General features: G+C 36.8%; 1 protein-coding gene and 1 pseudogene across 7 annotated transcripts; both read left to right on the top strand.

Moving 5' to 3' along the window:
* Nucleotides 1-607: 607 nt before the first annotated feature.
* Nucleotides 608-5,082, top strand: LOC116167239 (uncharacterized protein K02A2.6-like). 7 transcript variants are annotated; one of them, XM_031482524.1, is made up of 3 exons: nt 637-1,550; nt 1,602-1,654; nt 2,102-5,082. In XM_031482524.1, exons 1-3 carry the CDS (start codon nt 863-865, stop codon nt 4,763-4,765), a joined length of 3,405 nt encoding a protein of 1,134 aa, XP_031338384.1. In that variant the 5' UTR covers nt 637-862; the 3' UTR covers nt 4,766-5,082. The 7 variants fall into 7 exon arrangements, 6 of the variants coding, with proteins under 6 accessions (XP_031338379.1, XP_031338384.1, XP_031338381.1 ...); XM_031482519.1 differs by having other exon boundaries at nt 608-660; nt 716-5,082; XR_004144487.1 differs by having other exon boundaries at nt 637-4,819; nt 4,852-5,082.
* Nucleotides 5,083-15,291: 10,209 nt separating this feature from the next.
* On the top strand, nt 15,292-16,053 carry LOC116167063 (annotated as a pseudogene).
* Nucleotides 16,054-17,855: the final 1,802 nt, after the last annotated feature.

The following is a 17,855-nucleotide window of genomic DNA, read 5'->3' as shown; positions in this document are numbered from 1 at the left end:
AAAGCCTTGTCTTAGAGGGAAAGCACAAAAGCTACTCGAAAAGTGTAATTATGTTTTTTATTGACTACTTTTGGTAATTGAACAGCTTTTAAATAATACCTGATTAAAAGGTTGTTATAAAAATAAACCCACTGAATACTGGCATTGAGTAATTAAACACTCAACGTTACTGGTTAAACTTCCAGCAAGTTCCACTGGAACCCCACCCACGACAATGTAAATAAACTTTACGTAAACACACAAATATGTGTAATTGCTTTGTTGGTGAGTGCCAATTTCGAATCGTCACCGGCAAGATAAAGGAACAAACAAGAACAACATTTAGATGCAAAATACGGTCTTGCCAAATCCGTAGATACTCAATTAAATTAACGGCTTACATTTACGAATGCAACTACATGCAAATCGAGATCCCGATGTTTAAAATCCTCATACGGCACGGTATAATAAAACAAAATCAATGAATAAGGCTGAAATAAAGATAGGCGCTCAGAACAAGAGACCACGCAACAAGCAATCGAATGAAACATTTAATTAAAGAAATCTTAATTACGTTTGTAGTGTTGTCGGGTACTTAACCACGGGAAGTGACGTCAACGTGGACAGCGTTTTTGACATTAATGACGAACGGGAGAAAGAGTGACCACGCGATTGACGATTGTGCTATTAATTTTATTGTACATGTTTAAGTTATTTAACTATACTTAATTTGTAGGTGTATCACAAAATATACGAATTATTTTGGCGTATATTTCTTCCAATATACCACAGTGGCGACGAGAGTAAACAAAAAGTAATCGGGAAATTGCAAGCAAATAGCACATCTCCAAAAGGTCAAAGGTCAAACTTCCATTCCACAAAAATGCCGTTAATAGGGACAATAAACAGTTTTAACATGAAAGCAGACAATTGGATCTTATATGAAGAGCAATTGGAACAATTTTTTGTTATTAACGACATTAAGGACACCGAATCCTGCAAAAAAAGAGTTTCGGCGTTATTAAGCCTCATCGGGCATGACACTTACAGAATTTTACGAGATCTATGCACACCTACGTTACCGAAGGAATCTACATACGAGCAACTGTGTACCCTTTTAAGGAAACACTTTTCACCAACAACGTCCGTATTCAGAGAACGAATTGAATTTTATGGAGCTCGACAGGAGGAAAATGAAACGGTGAATGAATGGTACGCGCGAATTCACAACCTATCGACTAATTGCGAATTCGGAAATAACCTACAGGACATTTTAAGAGACAAATTTGTCTGCGGTGTATTGCCGGGGAAGATTAGGGACAGAATTTGTGAAGAAAAGCCTACTACAGATTTTTCAAAACTTCTAGAATTAGCGTTGAACAAGGAAAGTACCATGTTGGCAGACTCCAAGAACATCAACACAGTGGCAGTGAGGAAGAAGGTTAACAAAACCAGGGGTTATGAAAAGCAGAAAAGGGTGGAATCGGGTGCAAGATCAGGTGACAGCAGCAAAGCGGCAAGTAAATGGACATGCAAGTGTTGTGGGAAGCAACACACGGGAAACCAAATCTGTAAGTACAAGAATTACAAGTGTAATGTCTGTGGTAAAGTTGGACATTTAGCAACCGTTTGTAAATCGGTGAATTTTGTAGAGGACAATGCACAATCGGACGAGGTAATAAATATGTTAGAATTTAGTAATAGAAATCCTGTCACAACAAATGTTAAATTTAACAATGTAAGTTTAAATATGTTAGTGGATAGTGGTGCCGGAGTATCCGTAGTAAGTGAAGCTTGCTACCGTCAAAATCTTATTGATCTTCAGTTATTCAATACAGATGTTTCACTCCGTAGCTTTTCAAACTGCAATTTAAGACCAGTTGGGTACTTAAAAGGCACCTTAATGTTTGAAAATTATACGGTTGAGGATTTTATTTTATATGTAATCCCCAATGTAAGGCAACATTTATTGGGTAGGGATTTTTTAGAAAAATTTAATTGCAAATTGGTAATACAAGATATTTTAGAGTTAAACAATGATTCGAATCACATTATTGAGAAACATAAAGAGATTTTCGAAGAAAAACTTGGTTGTTATAAACTAAAACAATTTAAATTACAGTTGAAAGAAGGCGCCCGACCAATATTTTTTAAACCTCGAACTGTTCCCATTTCCCTTAAACCGAAAGTAGAAGAAGAAATTTCCAGACTGGAGAAGTTGGGTGTCATTTCGCAAATTGAAAGCAGCGAATGGGGGACACCGCTGGTTCCGGTTCTTAAGAAGGGAGGGGGTGTTAGGCTATGCGGTGACTACAAGATCACGGTGAACAAGGTACTGGAAGAAGTGAAGTATCCGCTACCGAAGTTTGAAGACATTTTCTCAAAACTAACAAATGGTGAGTCGTTTACAAAAATTGATCTTAGCGATGCGTACAATCAGTTGAGTCTTCGAGATGAGTCAACACAGTTACTCACATGGAGCACCCACAAAGGTCTGTACAAAGTCAACAGATTACCATTTGGGATAACACCAGCCAGTGCTATTTTCCAAAGGGTAATTGAGCAAACACTACAAGGTCTAGATGGATGTGCCAATTTTCTCGATGACATAATTGTCACTGGTTCTACAAGAGTGGAACATGAAATAAATTTGGATAAAGTGTTCACGAGACTGCAAGAAGCAGGTTTTAAAGTTAAACGGTCAAAATGTGCATTTTTTAAACCAGAAATAACATACTTAGGGTATACTATTTGTAAAGAAGGCTTAAAAAAGAATAGCGACAAAATTAAACCAATTTTGGAGGCACCGGTACCAGAGACAGTCACTCAAGTTAAAAGCTTTGCAGGGCTTGTTAACTACTACTCCAGATTTATACCTAAATTATCCATAATAATGAAACCAATATATTTGTTGTTAAAGAAAGACAACGGCTTCCATTGGAATGAACTCTGCGACAGAGCATTTGCCGAGATTAAAAAATTAATATCATCTGATAAAATATTAATTCATTTTGATCCACACAAACCTATAGTGGTAACAACCGATGCATCTAAACAAGGCATTGCAGCATGTTTAGCGCACCAATTAGACAATGGCGATTTGAGACCCGTAGCTTTTATTTCGAGAACCCTGAGCAAAGCAGAGGAAAATTATTCTGTTTTAGACAAAGAAGCATTAGCAATTTATTGGGCGGTAAAAAAATTTTATTTTTATTTAATGGGCCAAACTAAATTTACAATAAAATGTGATCATAAACCATTGTTAGGGATTTTTGGGGAAAACAAAGGTTTACCGCAAATGGCAGCATCAAGATTGCAGAGATGGGCATTATTCTTAACTGGTTTTAACTACAATATCGAATATATTAAGGGAGAACATAATCACATTGCTGATATGCTCTCAAGACATGCACTCAAAGGAACCCTAGACGACTTAAAGGACGAAGAAAGTTATTTGAACCTAGTAGTAACTGCAGGGGTACCTATTGACAGTCAAAAAATTTCAATAGAGACTAGAAGAGATCCTGAGCTTGGGAGAATTTACAACTATCTAATGCAGGGGTGGCCAGAAAAAGTTTTAGAAACTGAAAAACCATACTTTATTCGTAAGAATGAGCTTACGATAGAGCAAAATTGCATAATGTGGGGGTATCGGGTCATTATACCTAAGAAATTTAGACATCAATTATTAAATGAATTACATTCCAGCCATTTAGGGATTGTAAAGATGAAGTCAATTGCAAGAGGCTACTTCTGGTTCCCAAAACTGGATGAAGAGATAGAGAAAATGGGTAAATCCTGCTTACCATGTTTAAAGACGATGGATAATCCACAGAAGTCGATCCCAACGCCTTGGAACAGAACGGAGAGACCATGGCAGAGGATACACATGGATTTTTGCGGTCCTATCAATAATGTATACTACTTAATTATTATAGACTCCTACAGCAAATGGCCAGAGATATTCAAGATGAAGAACATTACAACAGAAATGACAATCGACAAACTGAGAGATACATTCTGCAGATGGGGAATCCCAGATTGCGTAGTTTCGGATAATGGACCTTCACTGGTGTCGAAGAAATTTGAAGAATTTTTAAAGAACAACGGCGTGAGGCATATAACATCAGCTCCTTTCCATCCAGCAACAAACGGCGCAGCGGAGAATGCAGTACGAAGTTTCAAAAAGGGACTTAAAGCAGCACTGTTCCAGAATAAACATGCTGACCTTAATCTAATCATCAGTAGATATCTTTTAACCTATAGAAGTTCAATACACTCTACAACAAATGAAACACCATCCAATTTAATGTTGGGTAGGAAACTGAGAACAGTCTTCGACATCCTTAAGCCAAACGTTGACAGGAAAGTTAGAGAAAATCAAGAAAAGCAGATCCAGAACTGTAAAGGAAAAGAGTACAAGCAATTTAAAGTGGGGGATACGATAATGGCAAGAGATTATAAAGACGTAAATAACAAAAATTGGACAGAGGCCAAGATCAAAGAAGTTATTGGAAAGAAAAACTATTTGTGTCGAGGGAAAGATGGAAGAATATGGAGAAGACACCAGGACCAAATCATACAAGTTCCACCGGACAACACACTACCAGCGAAAATGCGACAAGAAGAGAGAAGAACGGTTTTTCCCAAACTCCCATCCAATCCAAATCCAGTGCATAATGAAACACGAAATATTTCCAACTCTACACCGGTAAATTTACCTAATACGATAAGGGAGGGCCGACCTAAGAGAAAAATTAGAATACCCGTCAGGTACAACACGTAAGAAAAATCTAGATTTTGTTCTAGTAGACGAGGTTAATTTATTGTAACTATGTATGTATGTATTTTATTGTTGATTACATGTTGTATTAGTTTAAGCAAAGTGCGGGGGTGTAGTGTTGTCGGGTACTTAACCACGGGAAGTGACGTCAACGTGGACAGCGTTTTTGACATTAATGACGAACCGGAGAAAGAAGTGACCACGCGATTGACGATTGTGCTATTAATTTTATTGTACATGTTTAAGTTATTTAACTATACTTAATTTGTAGGTGTATCACAAAATATACGAATTATTTTGGCGTATATTTCTTCCAATATACCACAACGTTAAAGTGTTAAAAATTAAAAATATCCAACCAATTGCACTTCCAATACCTTCACTTCCTTGATTGCACTTACATTTCGATTTAAATGGCACAGGATCGTTCAGAAGTAATGTTGACTCTTTGGTGGTGGGTTAACCCGACTGGGCTCTTAAAGATTACGCCTTCGCTTCTCTAATTGCATTTAAAGATTTACTTTAAAATACGTAATAAAAATTTCTTAGAGCACTCAATTAAATGTACAACTGGCAAGGCGGATTGTCTTGCAAATGTACGCTCAAATACGGCCAATTACTATAAGCGGTTACGTTCAATGTCCTTTGTTAATAGAGTTTGTTTATTTACCATAAACTGCAGAATTTCTCAGCTTCGAGTGTGGATGTACAACTCCGATGTTTCGTTTCGTGCAAGTCATACTGTCGAATATACCAAGATTGAGATCAGCAGGAGTTAATGCAATATTGGAACAATATAAACGCATTGTTATTGAACAATTCCCGTAGTTTATGGGAACTCCACCTTGGCAATATTTATACCTGCCGCTTATCTTACAGAATGGATTGGACTCGTCCTTTACTTACGTCCTTAGAAATGTATTACGAAATTGGTATATACAAAACTAATTGGCACATTATTGCTGCGGCTGGAAGCAATATATAAAAATCTGTTTTCCGCAGCAAAGTGGTGCACAATTAACACTCAATTTCGCCATAAAATCGGCAACAATTGATTAAACCAAAACACAAATTGACGCTTGTGTAAAATTATATTTATTGCGATTGTATAACGAGCTGGTTCCTAGTTGCGTATTTGAAAGCTGATTGCGCTCCCAGTGATTTAACGAGGCAAATTCTGTCATTTATTGACGACTCAATACGTTCCAATGCCAACGAAATATAGAGTTTGCAATACAAATGAAGGCATTTTACGTAAGACGTGGGTTTTTTTATAAAAAGACCAATTTTCTGAGCGAGTGAACGTAATGGTATCGTTGGCGTATTTGTCAATTTCACATATAATTTTTTTATAGTACTGTTTGTAGAATGTCTATATACTAATTTAGCATTGTTGCATTTTACCTTTTAAAAAACAATTTTTTGTGACTTGGAAAGAAAGAATTACATTCTCTTCAAACTTTTTAATTTTTTAGCTCAAGGGTATTTCTGGGTGGTAGAAATAAATCTACTGTAAACTTATGTTTGAGCAAAGTTTCGTTCTTATCAGGAATCGGGACTTTGCCGCTCCATTGGTCTCCTTGCGGATTAACAAAACATATTTCCAGGTTGATCATCCTCTAAGTCTAAGTGATTATCTGCGCAAAGCTTCCATTAAATTTTCGGTAACCAGAAATACCAAGTTCTAGACTTTCATATGACACATGTAGCGTACTTCCCAGCAAATGAGAAACCTCTGAACGAGTAAATACAGAGGAAGATAAGGATGGGAGTATTTTGATGTCTGAAATAAAGCCGGTTATAAGACATATCAAGAATGCTAAGAGTACTGGGATAGATGGGATACAGATAGAATTCATAAAGGGTTTAAAGATTCAGAGAACGAAAGAACGAGGATCCTGAGGGATTTGTGTGATGAGAATAGTGTGGGTCGAAGACGTTCTTAGAACCGTTATGATTACGCTCCAGAAAAATTTTTCACTTGCGGCAAAGATGGGAATTTCCTTAGATTTCGAGCATTCTGCCGGCTACTCCGAATTAGGTTTTTCTGCAGTTTTCCTAATTCGTAAGGTAAATACAGGAGTAGTAATAGAACAACTTAAGACCTTTTCCAGGGGCACATCTAAAAAAACATTATGCCAGTCACTCTGTAATTGGGCGAAAGAAGAAGAGGGGCATTAGATTTAAGGAATTGAACTTCGGTTTAGGTTAACAGATTTTCACATAATAGGAGCTCTCTTCGTGGAATCAGATTTTACATGAATAGAGTCTTGTTAGTAAATGTGATGAGTGGTAGAGAGCGCGATGTGACATTCTCTCATCCAGCGATTTCTCTTGGCCCCTTTTGTTAACAAAAATTTTTTCCAGAAGCTGTGCAATTAACATTAAACGGTTCCATAGATATGGTCTGTGACCATTATTAATGGGAGACCCTGTACACTACCGATACTCGGGTTATAAAAAAATATTATACTTGAAAGTTCTAAATTTATTAGTTATTACCTTTTGGGACAACAGTGAACAGCTAAGCATTTATTTTTGGTCAAGTTAACGAATGAAAATAAGTACGAAGATAACATTAATAATTTCTTTCAAAAAGTTTGATTAATTCCAGAAACATCTGAAATTGGCCTGTCCACAATTTTTGTATTGCAAACACGAACTTATAAATTAAGATGGACCGTAGCCTACCGATAGATCTAGCCGTGACATTGATTTAGTGACGTCACAACTGGAGATGGGCCACTGCAACGCGATACTATGTGTTTAAATGCAATTTGATTCGCGTGCGTACTCATTTAACGCGAAAACATTAGTAATTACTTATTTTGAGCCGCAGGATTGTTATATGTTGTTTCCTAATTATAGACACGTGTTGTGTTATTATGCAAAAATTTTATTAAATACGTACATAAACAACAAATACTCACTGAAAACCGAGCTGAAAACAAAATTTAAACATTTTAATACACACATCTGCCTTTTTTAGCGTAACACAACGAAGTTGAGGTAACGCTTATGTGCTCGTTATTCCGTCGTCTGCCTATCTGTCTGTTCCATCGAGATCTCGGCCCCTGGACCACCTAGAGACTACAGGTTTTCGGTCATTTGTAGTTGCAAAGGTCTATATTTTCCCGTTACTCATCATTTACATCCTTTTCATATATGATGGCTGATTTTCAAAAATGGTGGGATACGTGTCTTCGGCAAGTTTTATTTGGTCTCGTGGAACTGTTAATACTGTATCGTCTTATCTAGTCATCTTGTCTACCCGAATAATGAAAATGTCGGAGAAATGCTTTATACAAACCCTGGAGTAACTAGTAATTTCAAAATTGTCCCGGTGAATACATCTTAACCACTTTTTGTGATCGTCTTCATTTTTCGGAAAACGAAAAACCGTAAGGAACCTTGTCTCTTGAACTATAATTGCTTTTGCAACCAGGGACGCAGCACGTATTTGGCATTTTCTTACTGATTCTGTTCGAATACAGTTAATTTAAGTGTACAACATTAAACTACTTGGAATTAATTACATTAAAAGTCGATATGACGGCCGCCGTCAGTTGTGACGTCAACGCAATAGTGGGGATGAGTGTCACGGCTAGTTCTATCGGTAGGCTACGGATGGACTTGCTAATGCTGAATTGACAAATGACACCTGCATGGGCAGCCATGATGTGCACTCACTTGGCACGAAATTCGAATCAAATAAACAAGCATTAACCTCACGTTTCCTAAATAAATTACTGTGACACACGTCATTTTCCAAATGTTTTCCAAGGCTGCAATAGTCTAAAAACTTGAGCACTAGAAAAATTCCCATAGAAAATAACTAATACGTGCACATCATGGCCGCGCCCATGCTAGGGCCATTTCTACCTCTATGCAATTGTTTGATCAGCAGCCCATACTAATTTATAAGTTCGTGACTGCAAATTGGATTTCGCGAAGTAACCGTAGATTGCAGTAAAACAAATAATAACTAAACTAATGCAATGAGTTAATGTGACTTAAAATCAAATGCTAGTCGAGCAATATGAGGTAGACGGCATCTTGAACTTTGCAAGTTGTCAAACAAGGGTAACAACAAGTTAAATTTGATCTGTTTCTCAATAGCTTTTCCATATTTTGGTCAAATGTACCTTTGAAACCAAGTATTGATTTTCATTCTTTTATTTTTACCTCACAAAATCTATCTTTGGACGTCTTAATTCACTACTGGCACGGCTACAACTTCCTTAGTACGGAATTGGAATGGCAGCGGATTATTGGTATCAGTCAGTAAGCGATATCCAAAGGCTTTCCGTTAATACGTTAAATATACGCCTTTATTCTCGACCGATTAAATACGCCAGGAGAAAAATAAACATGCGTAATACAAGTAAAAGCATTTTTGTGTTGGTCCCTTTCGCTTTCGATACATTTTTTTCCTCGCGCGTGCTTGATTATATTAATATCGATTACGTAAGTGAAATTACACGACATGACGACACTTAAATTGTAACAGCTTTGTAGTACAGCCTTGTTCATCTTGTCTAACGCTGCCTTTTTGAAAATCTATGAGTACTTCAACTTGCACAGCACACTTTGTTCGCTGTTGTGTTGTGCAAGACAAGTGGGAATTACATAACGATCTAATGGAATTACTTGAATTTTTAATAGAATGCCTTTCTCAATAGACACTGCTGCTACCTACTGAATTAAAAGTAATTTTCCACATTGTAAACGTTTAGTGTTTTTTTTAATTATTCAGGTTAGCATTAAATTGTTTGAGGATCCTATCTATGAATTCATTACCACTTGAAGTATCTAATATTATTCCAATACTCCTAAGCCATCAGACACACTCGTATTTCTACTGAAAAAATATGAATAAAAGCCTTTAGATGCCATATCATCAATTTATTGTAGCCTGCATGTAGGTCGTAAAGGGATTTGGGACATCTAATTTATTGTGGGCTTAAACATTGAGTTTTTTTATACACTTTAGTTTTAGCTAAGATTTATGTGCTAAAAATTACTTCCCTTCAAATTTATGCACTTCATTTGGTTTTTTGTTTCAGCTCTTCGGGCGGGAGTAGGTATTTCATTAACATTTTACGAAACTTTTATATAGGTCATTGTGTATTGTATACATAGTTTCTTTCACAAGGACTGCGCCTGGAGAATTAACATTGGAATCTATGACTACGTTTATCTCGTCGCTTCCATCGGATCGAGACTCCATCCGATTGAATACATCCACTTGAATTGTACGAGATAAGTTCTCGATCGGATGCGCGGAGACAACTCGATCCTCTACTTTTGTCGGCTTGAATTGACTGAAGTGGATGCAAGTGCCACATGTTGACGACATAAACACGATTGAAACGAATTAGTAAATCATAACTTCAGTTTTGTCCACATTCAAGATTAGATTGTTTTTATTACACCACCACATCATATCTTCAAAAACTGACTCAATTTTGGACCTAAGATCTTCTTCACATTTAGAAGCCAGAACAATAGAAATATCATCACAGTACATTATAACATGTCCATTCTTAATGTAATTTGGAAGATCATTCACGTACAGCAAGAAAAGCAGTGGTCCCAACACAGAACCCTGTGGTACACCCATTTCCAAGTTAAAGTATCTGGATGTAGCACTATTGTAAGTTACAGCAATTTTTCGGTCCCTAACAAGAAAGCGGCTGCTGCTACCTTTTTAGCTTTTCAACTGCATTTATTGACATGCGGTTTGATTTATTTTAGGTTAACAGAAATACCGTTTGCTGTCTTAAGCATTTGAATGTTACTAACTTGAAGTTAGTTGAAAATAGATTGCTATCTTGGTTTAACGTTACGTTCATCTCTTTTCAGTGGCAACGGCTTCAAAAGAGGATTGTCTAATCCTTTAAATTGTTCCGCGACAAAAATTCTTCAGCTTGAAACGAGGTTTGACTTTACTCAATCGGATGGAATTTCCATCCGATGGAAACCACGAGATAAACGTAGTCTATGAAAATTTGTAATGTTATCAAGATTCTATAGTATAGACTCACTATGCTATATCAAGGATTATGTTACTCTCAGGGCCTTTATTTCGAAGCCAACCACCGATTATTACTTCTAATTATGATAAAAAAATAAAAAATTGCAAATGCACGTCCATTTAGATAGCTATAGGGCTGAACGCCCCGCACTCCCAGCGGAAGTTTATAATATGCACCCCCGAACGAGTTTCACATGAATTTAAATCTGCTGTTAGTTTTTATCTGCCTCAAAATAATAAGGATCATCCCAAGGTGGTCTGGTAAACCGTGCCGATGGATGAATGGCAGTGCGGTAGCAACGTTTTAGTTTAATCGCGTCGTAGTTAACACCACTTTCAGTACTTTCGTCTCGTTTTAGAATAAACAGCGTTGTAGTTATCTGGTATTTAAGTACCAAACAAGTTAAAAAAATATTGCAAGCGATATACAGTTGTACACTTATTTTTTATATTTATTATATTTATATTTTCATTACCTGGAAATTCTTAATATATTAACGTATTGCAGACCGCTTTATTTTTATTATACAGAGGTTGTTGCCGAGTTTTCGTGACGGTAAAGGAGCGTGTACATCTGTTTCAATGAAATTACGGGCAGTCAGCCCTACTTGTTTCGTTGAAGTTCGTCATATTAATAATAAATATTCAGAGATACAGGGGAAAACCAAAAGTTTGACTTTTTGGGATGTTATCGTATCTTACTACCCATGTAACATAGAAAAAAACTGCCTATTTTAGATATTTTTACGTAGAATCCAGTGGCGTACTAACTCATACTTGCCCTATTGCCGCCGCCGATGGAAACAACGCAGGTCGTCGAGGAACTTCGAACCCACCTCTACCCATTGAGTTGTCATTCCGATGAGCACGTTTAAATACGTTAAATTGATAAATGCTATTTCCATGACAATAAAGATAGTTCATAAATATATGGGGCATTATGAATTCTTAATGCTCTAGGCCCTAGGACATCATTACAACTATAACATACCTCCAAGGCCTTTGAATGGCACTTAGTACATAAATAGGAATACAACGGGAAACTAAAGTTAATACAGATATGCAACGATACTGTGTTAATAGGTAACAATATAAAATGCTACCTTTTCCCAGAGAGAACAGAGTATAACATATTTTAAAGTGATTTTTTTGTTTTATGCCTAAAATGTGATCTGCAGACGTTTAATCGGGCAAAGAAATTGTTTGCGTACGTTTGTATTCATGTCACAACTCTCACATTAAACACAAACTCTGTTTACGTAGGTACGAGTATTTCCGAAAGAGGTTTTACATATTATTCAAGTATGTTAATTAGGTAACTGTAGAAACATCTAGTCGTACAATGAATCATTAGCACGTTACAACAAAAACAATAGAATTAACTTTTTTGGTAAAAATAGAGAATATGGGATATATCTGAAACAAAAGCGTTCAATTTTCAGGGGTAGAAATACGTTATAGAGTTAAATAAATCACTTTTGTTCTCGTTGACGAAGTGTAAGTCAAAACATGAAAAATATCGGCAAACAAAAAATCGAAGAGGGAAAATTTGCATGATTGATAAAAATAAAAAGTCTATTGTAACGTACAAATAACACCCACGTCAGAAGTTTGTTTTTTTAATTTAATTAATATCTTATAATTTGTGATAATCGCTTTTGACATCATGTGTGAGGCCCCATGATGATGTGTCAGTCACTAACCCCCAAGCTAATTTTTCAGCAAAGTTGAGTAAAATGTCACGACCTCAAACTGACATGACCGCACTTCAAGAGATTTAACCCAAATCTAGCGTCGCTCATTTTACAACAAAGTTATTTATCTTAGCTAAAGTTTCTTATACAAGGATCCGGTGGTACACTGAGGATGATATAATAACAAATATGCTCGCCAAAGGTGTTTCACGTTCTAGTTTATATATAGAGGAACATGATCATAAAACATTTGTCTCTCAAGCTTATTAATCCATAATGCAAAAAACAACTTTGTATATTGCGCTATAGATCTATTATAAATTCGTTAACTTAATTCAATTTTGATTAATTAATCCCGGCCAACCCTTCTGCAACTAACCGAATCATGTAAATTTATAGAAGGATGGTCAAAATAGGTACAGTGGCGATGTATCTAAATTGAAAGGGAACATTTCACTATCTAACGCGCTTTCATGTAAATTTTTCTGTTCTGTTATAGGTTAGGGAATGTATTTCTTGTCTCATTTAAATTCCATACAAGTATCCACGCCGTAATGAAATTAGATATAACACTTTATTAAAATTTTTAGGATGCTACATAAAAAGAAATGTTTTTAAAAGAGAATATTTTATAAATCTAAAAAGTAGTGTAATAATGTATAAAACTATTGAACCCAGATAGATTGTATCGACCGCATTACGATTACTCTGGAGCGATGTAAATAAATGAAATTACGTTTAGTCTTGGCTATTTATAGATTCCTCAGGCTGCGCTGATCGAATTACGTCCGTACGAAATTCAGTTCTCCACTAACTCGTTGGATCTTACGTATACTAAAGTGTGACCTTGTTCATAATCTTATAAAATCAAAGTATTTCTTAAAATATCGCATAATAATATCGCTAGCATAAATACAATGCCAAGACGTATTAAAAGGTGAAGACTTCGAATTCGAAAAAACAGTCCGAGAAAACTGAACAATGAAGAACAAATTTTTAAAGAATCTTATGAACCAAAAGAATATAAAAAGTTTACAGAACAAAAAAAAAGGAATAGCAGAAATGATCAGAATCATCTTATATTGTATATTTTGAATTATACCATTTGGATAAGGCTGGAAAGTCTTTTATATAAAAAACAAAGATTCAAAATTGATTACTTAGCCATGGACGAGAATTTTAGCAATTTAAATGACAATGTCAACCTATATGCATGTTAGGTGATCCAAACAAATCTTCACAATCCATGATATTCTCTACTACTACTTTAGAATTATGTCTATACCTTGTAAGGAATAAGTATTCAACGCTCGTGGAACCGTCACTCTCGCCGAACTTCCCACTCGCGCAGAATATACCCTATTCCTTACTCGTTATAGAATATACTGTTCTGGGAGGTTGTTGGTTTCATTCCACTTGTGTTGGACTTTCAGATATTGAAGTTCGTGACCTGAGTAATTAAACACGAATTAACGCCTTGGATATGTGCTGATTGTGAAGATGCCCGTACCTCTCAATATTTTCTTAAGGCCCAAAACTCAAACAACCTAATATCATGCCCATCGCCCTACTTTCACCCGTCGTAAGACTTTCAAAGGAGGACGTGGCTTAAATATACCTATTATGTATCATTGATCCGGCTATGTGTCTGAGTGGTAGAGTGTTGGGCTACATAGCCGGAAGGTCGGATGTTCGAACCTGACCGAGGTAAGAATTTTTCATTTGTGGCAGAGATGGGAATTTCCTTAGCTCACTTTCAAGCATTCCGCCGGCTACTCTGAATTAGGTTTTCCTGTAGTTTTCCTAATCTAAGCCAAAACACAAACCGCAGGACGTTTTCGAGCAGTACACGTTCGATAACGCGGATTACAATGTGCTCAGTATGACATTCCACGAAATGGGTGCCCCCCCTCCCCCCCCACCCATATACATGGTGACGTGCTCCATGTGTTATTTTTTTAATAATAATAATCTATTTATCCCGTTTTTAATGAATACAATTTCTATGGTTGTACCGATTGGAATAATAATAATAACCATCTTTTTCTTTTTGTCCTATTTTCAACCATTTTCCCACAATTTGATCCAATTTCGTAGGTGTTTTGGACGCATTCTGTTATCTTACCTTCAAACAGTCATGATTCCATTTTAAAAATTCGAACGGATCTTAGTAATACATTCTCTGAGAGCTGGGATCACTAGTGCGACTTTTCAAATTTTAATAGTAAATTTTCCATAGCTGGGCTTTTTGGGGGACTTTGTTCCCTGTTAAAAAGCACTGTCTGAGGAACCAATATCATCAGATGTTATGAATTTTATTATAGCATATTTGAAAACTATGGAAAAAATGGGATTTCTTGATACAAATCTTTTCCGTGACCCTTATAGTTTGGTAATTTAGTTGATCACCTAAAGACGTCACCTAATCAGCGCCGCCCCAAGTTAATCCTGCCACTTACGACTGACAGACGAGTGATTTTATTACTAGATTTCAACGTACTTTTAGCCTGTATGGTCGAATATTTTGTCGCTTATGGTTTAGTTATTATGTACGCTGCCTTCCGGTCTATTAAGCAATAGTAATAAATATTCTATTTGATCATGCGTTCGTTAAAAATACGATAACCTACAGTACGCAACATACTCACATTTGATAAAATTCCTTTTTCAGAGTAGGATCCGCTCGTATCCGATAAAGTCCAGAAATGTGGCTATATGATTATGTTGTTCATTTCTTGAAAATATTCTGTGCAAACGTGTTAAAATGTGGCCCCATCCCGCAACATATCGCTTTCATAATGGATGGGGACCGAAGGTATGCAAAGAAGAAGAATATGCGACCTTGGGAAGGCCATTCGGTTGGAGGTAGGAAGTTAAGTGAAATCCGCGATTGGTGCGAATTGTTTGGAATCGAGGAAATGACTGTTTACGCTTTTAGCATTGAGAACTTTAATCGAAGTGCAATCGAAGTGGAAAAATTGACGAAGTTAATGAGGGACCTCATTCTGGAAGCATTGGACGACGAGGAGTCTTCCATTAAAATAAATGCAATAGGAAATCTGAGTCTAATTCCAAAGCAAACCCTACAAGTTATCGCAAAGGGAGTTTCTGAGACAGCAGCAAAAAAATCGCCTTTGAACGTGGCAATTTCGTACACATCTAGGGAGGAAATCGCCAACGCACTCAATTTAATTCTCGAAGGCGTTCGCAGTGATGCTCTACGAATAGAGGACATTACTGAAGATTTGATCTCGCAATGTATGTATACCGGCCAATCTCCTGCTCCCGATATTCTCATTCGCACTTCCGGTGAACATCGACTGAGCGATTTCTTATTATGGCAGTTAAAAGATACCGTCATACATTTTGAACGGGCCCTTTGGCCGGATTATTCGTTTTTCCACTTTTGCGCGATGATATTCACTTATCAGCTTCACATGCGCAGGCAAAGCCGTTCGGAGTGCAAGCTTGCGAAGATCACCAATCCTCGAGTAGATGAATTTGTGAAAAAGGTTCATGAACAGAGAAAGCAACAAATTGAGCAGTTCCTAAGAGAGTGACAAACAACAAGAACCGAGTGAAATATAATACAAGAAATTTCCGAAATAGTGCTCACCTGAACATAACATTTCACTTTGTCTTTCGCTTTACAGTTCAAATTTGCCAATGCGCTTAAACAGTTGTTTAACGCATAACACTTGTTAAAGCTATTATTCAAAATAAATCGTAATTCGAGTTTTAAATTTCAATGAGTATTGTGATGACTTCATTTTTGATCTAGTTAAAATAATTAGTTCGTGTGTCATTCAAAAATAAAATGCTTCGTTTATTTATTACAATCGAGTACTTCCGAACCACCTTCACTTTATTATAGTTATAATCAAAGATGCTATACAATATAGGATTGTCTGATTCCTATACTCGTAATGATACCCGCGTTAAGTCATATCCCCACCCTAAGATGACGTCACCAACGGACCTGGTTTTCAAAATTGAATGTTATAATTGCTAAGTTGTAAACGTTGCTATATTGCAGCAAAAATGCCTGGACGCCGATATGGAGTATTGGATTGTAATAACAATTTAAGGTAGTATTCACATTTTGCACTCAATTGAAACCAATCCCACAAAGTTGGTGGAAGTAAATTCGAAACCCCAACCAGAAACAATCTCATCCGCCAATCCCAACCTCATTGGACAGGCTGCAGCAAACCTGCCACGCATTACCGACTATTGCTCCGCTTGGAATAAGACATGCATGCATGCTGTAGCGTTCTTTAAAAAGGCAACGGAGAATGAAAACCCGACCACGACCAGTTCCTGCTCCTCCCTTATCGGATAATAAAGTTACAGTTCGCCAAAGTAACCAACAGTTAACTTCAGATCCCCACACAGATCGGAAATAGCACTAACTTCATCCGCTAGCTACCGGGAGCGGAAGAGGAAGCTATTAGTCTTCGTGATCTTCAGCAACTTGGCCGCCAATGGTTTAGGTCTCGTCAGTTCAGTAACCGAAACCCTCATACTAAAAGCAATTACTATTACTAAACTCGAGAATCTACTTTCCTCCCTCCTGGAGAAAGAAGTGTTGTAAAATACAACTTCCTCATCCTTCAAAATGACAATTATCGCCCAAAATTATTAACAAAAAATGACACCTTTGAGGCGGTATGGGGGCTGTGCGGGCCCGTCGGAGCGTTATCGCAGGATGATTTTCGCGAATGGCTGACTGAGGACCGATGCTCATAAAAAAATGAGCTTGTAGCAAATCACACAATCAAAACAAACAATCGAGACATTCAAATTAGTATGGCGGGCTATAAGGCCCACAGGAAATTCACAAGAACTTTGTGTAGCAAATTGTCCAAAATTATTAAATTTTCCGACATGTTTAAACAATCGTCACGCAATAACGGCCCCACTCCCAGGGAGTTAGCACCATTTTCGTTTTGAGGAGTACTTAATTAAACCTTTGAATGGTCGCCATGGCTTGTAGCAAATCACACCAGAAAAAGTGTCGCCATCTCGCGATCTATAGATCCATTTGTGAAAAAGGTACGTGTAGATAGAATCCAAACAATGGAGTATAAATCATTCGTTTATCTATCTGAAGAAATGGAAAAATCCCAAGAATTCAAACAATGCGACAAAAACCGGAAGAATTGAAAATTTGAAGAAACAATAGGATTGATGCGAAGGATGCTTACTTCTCATTTGTAAAAGAGACGCAATTCGATAAATTACTTGCTTCGCGGACGCATTTGCGGATATATTTTAAGGCCGTTCTTGGTATGTTAACAACAATTACGCATTTATCATTTGACTTTGAATAATCATTTATAAGCTTCTTACTTCTGATTTA

This window comes from Photinus pyralis, unplaced genomic scaffold (genome assembly GCF_008802855.1).
Source record: "Photinus pyralis isolate 1611_PpyrPB1 unplaced genomic scaffold, Ppyr1.3 Ppyr1.4_LG3b, whole genome shotgun sequence".
NCBI classification, from domain to species: Eukaryota; Metazoa; Arthropoda; class Insecta; order Coleoptera; family Lampyridae; genus Photinus; species Photinus pyralis.
Note: the sequence above shows the minus strand (reverse complement) of the source record. Positions and strands in the feature narration are given on the sequence as shown.

Coding starts and splice junctions, on each gene's coding strand:
- LOC116167239 (XM_031482519.1), top strand. CDS start 863: ATGCCGTTAATAGGGACAATAAACAGTTTTAACATGAAAGCAGACAAT.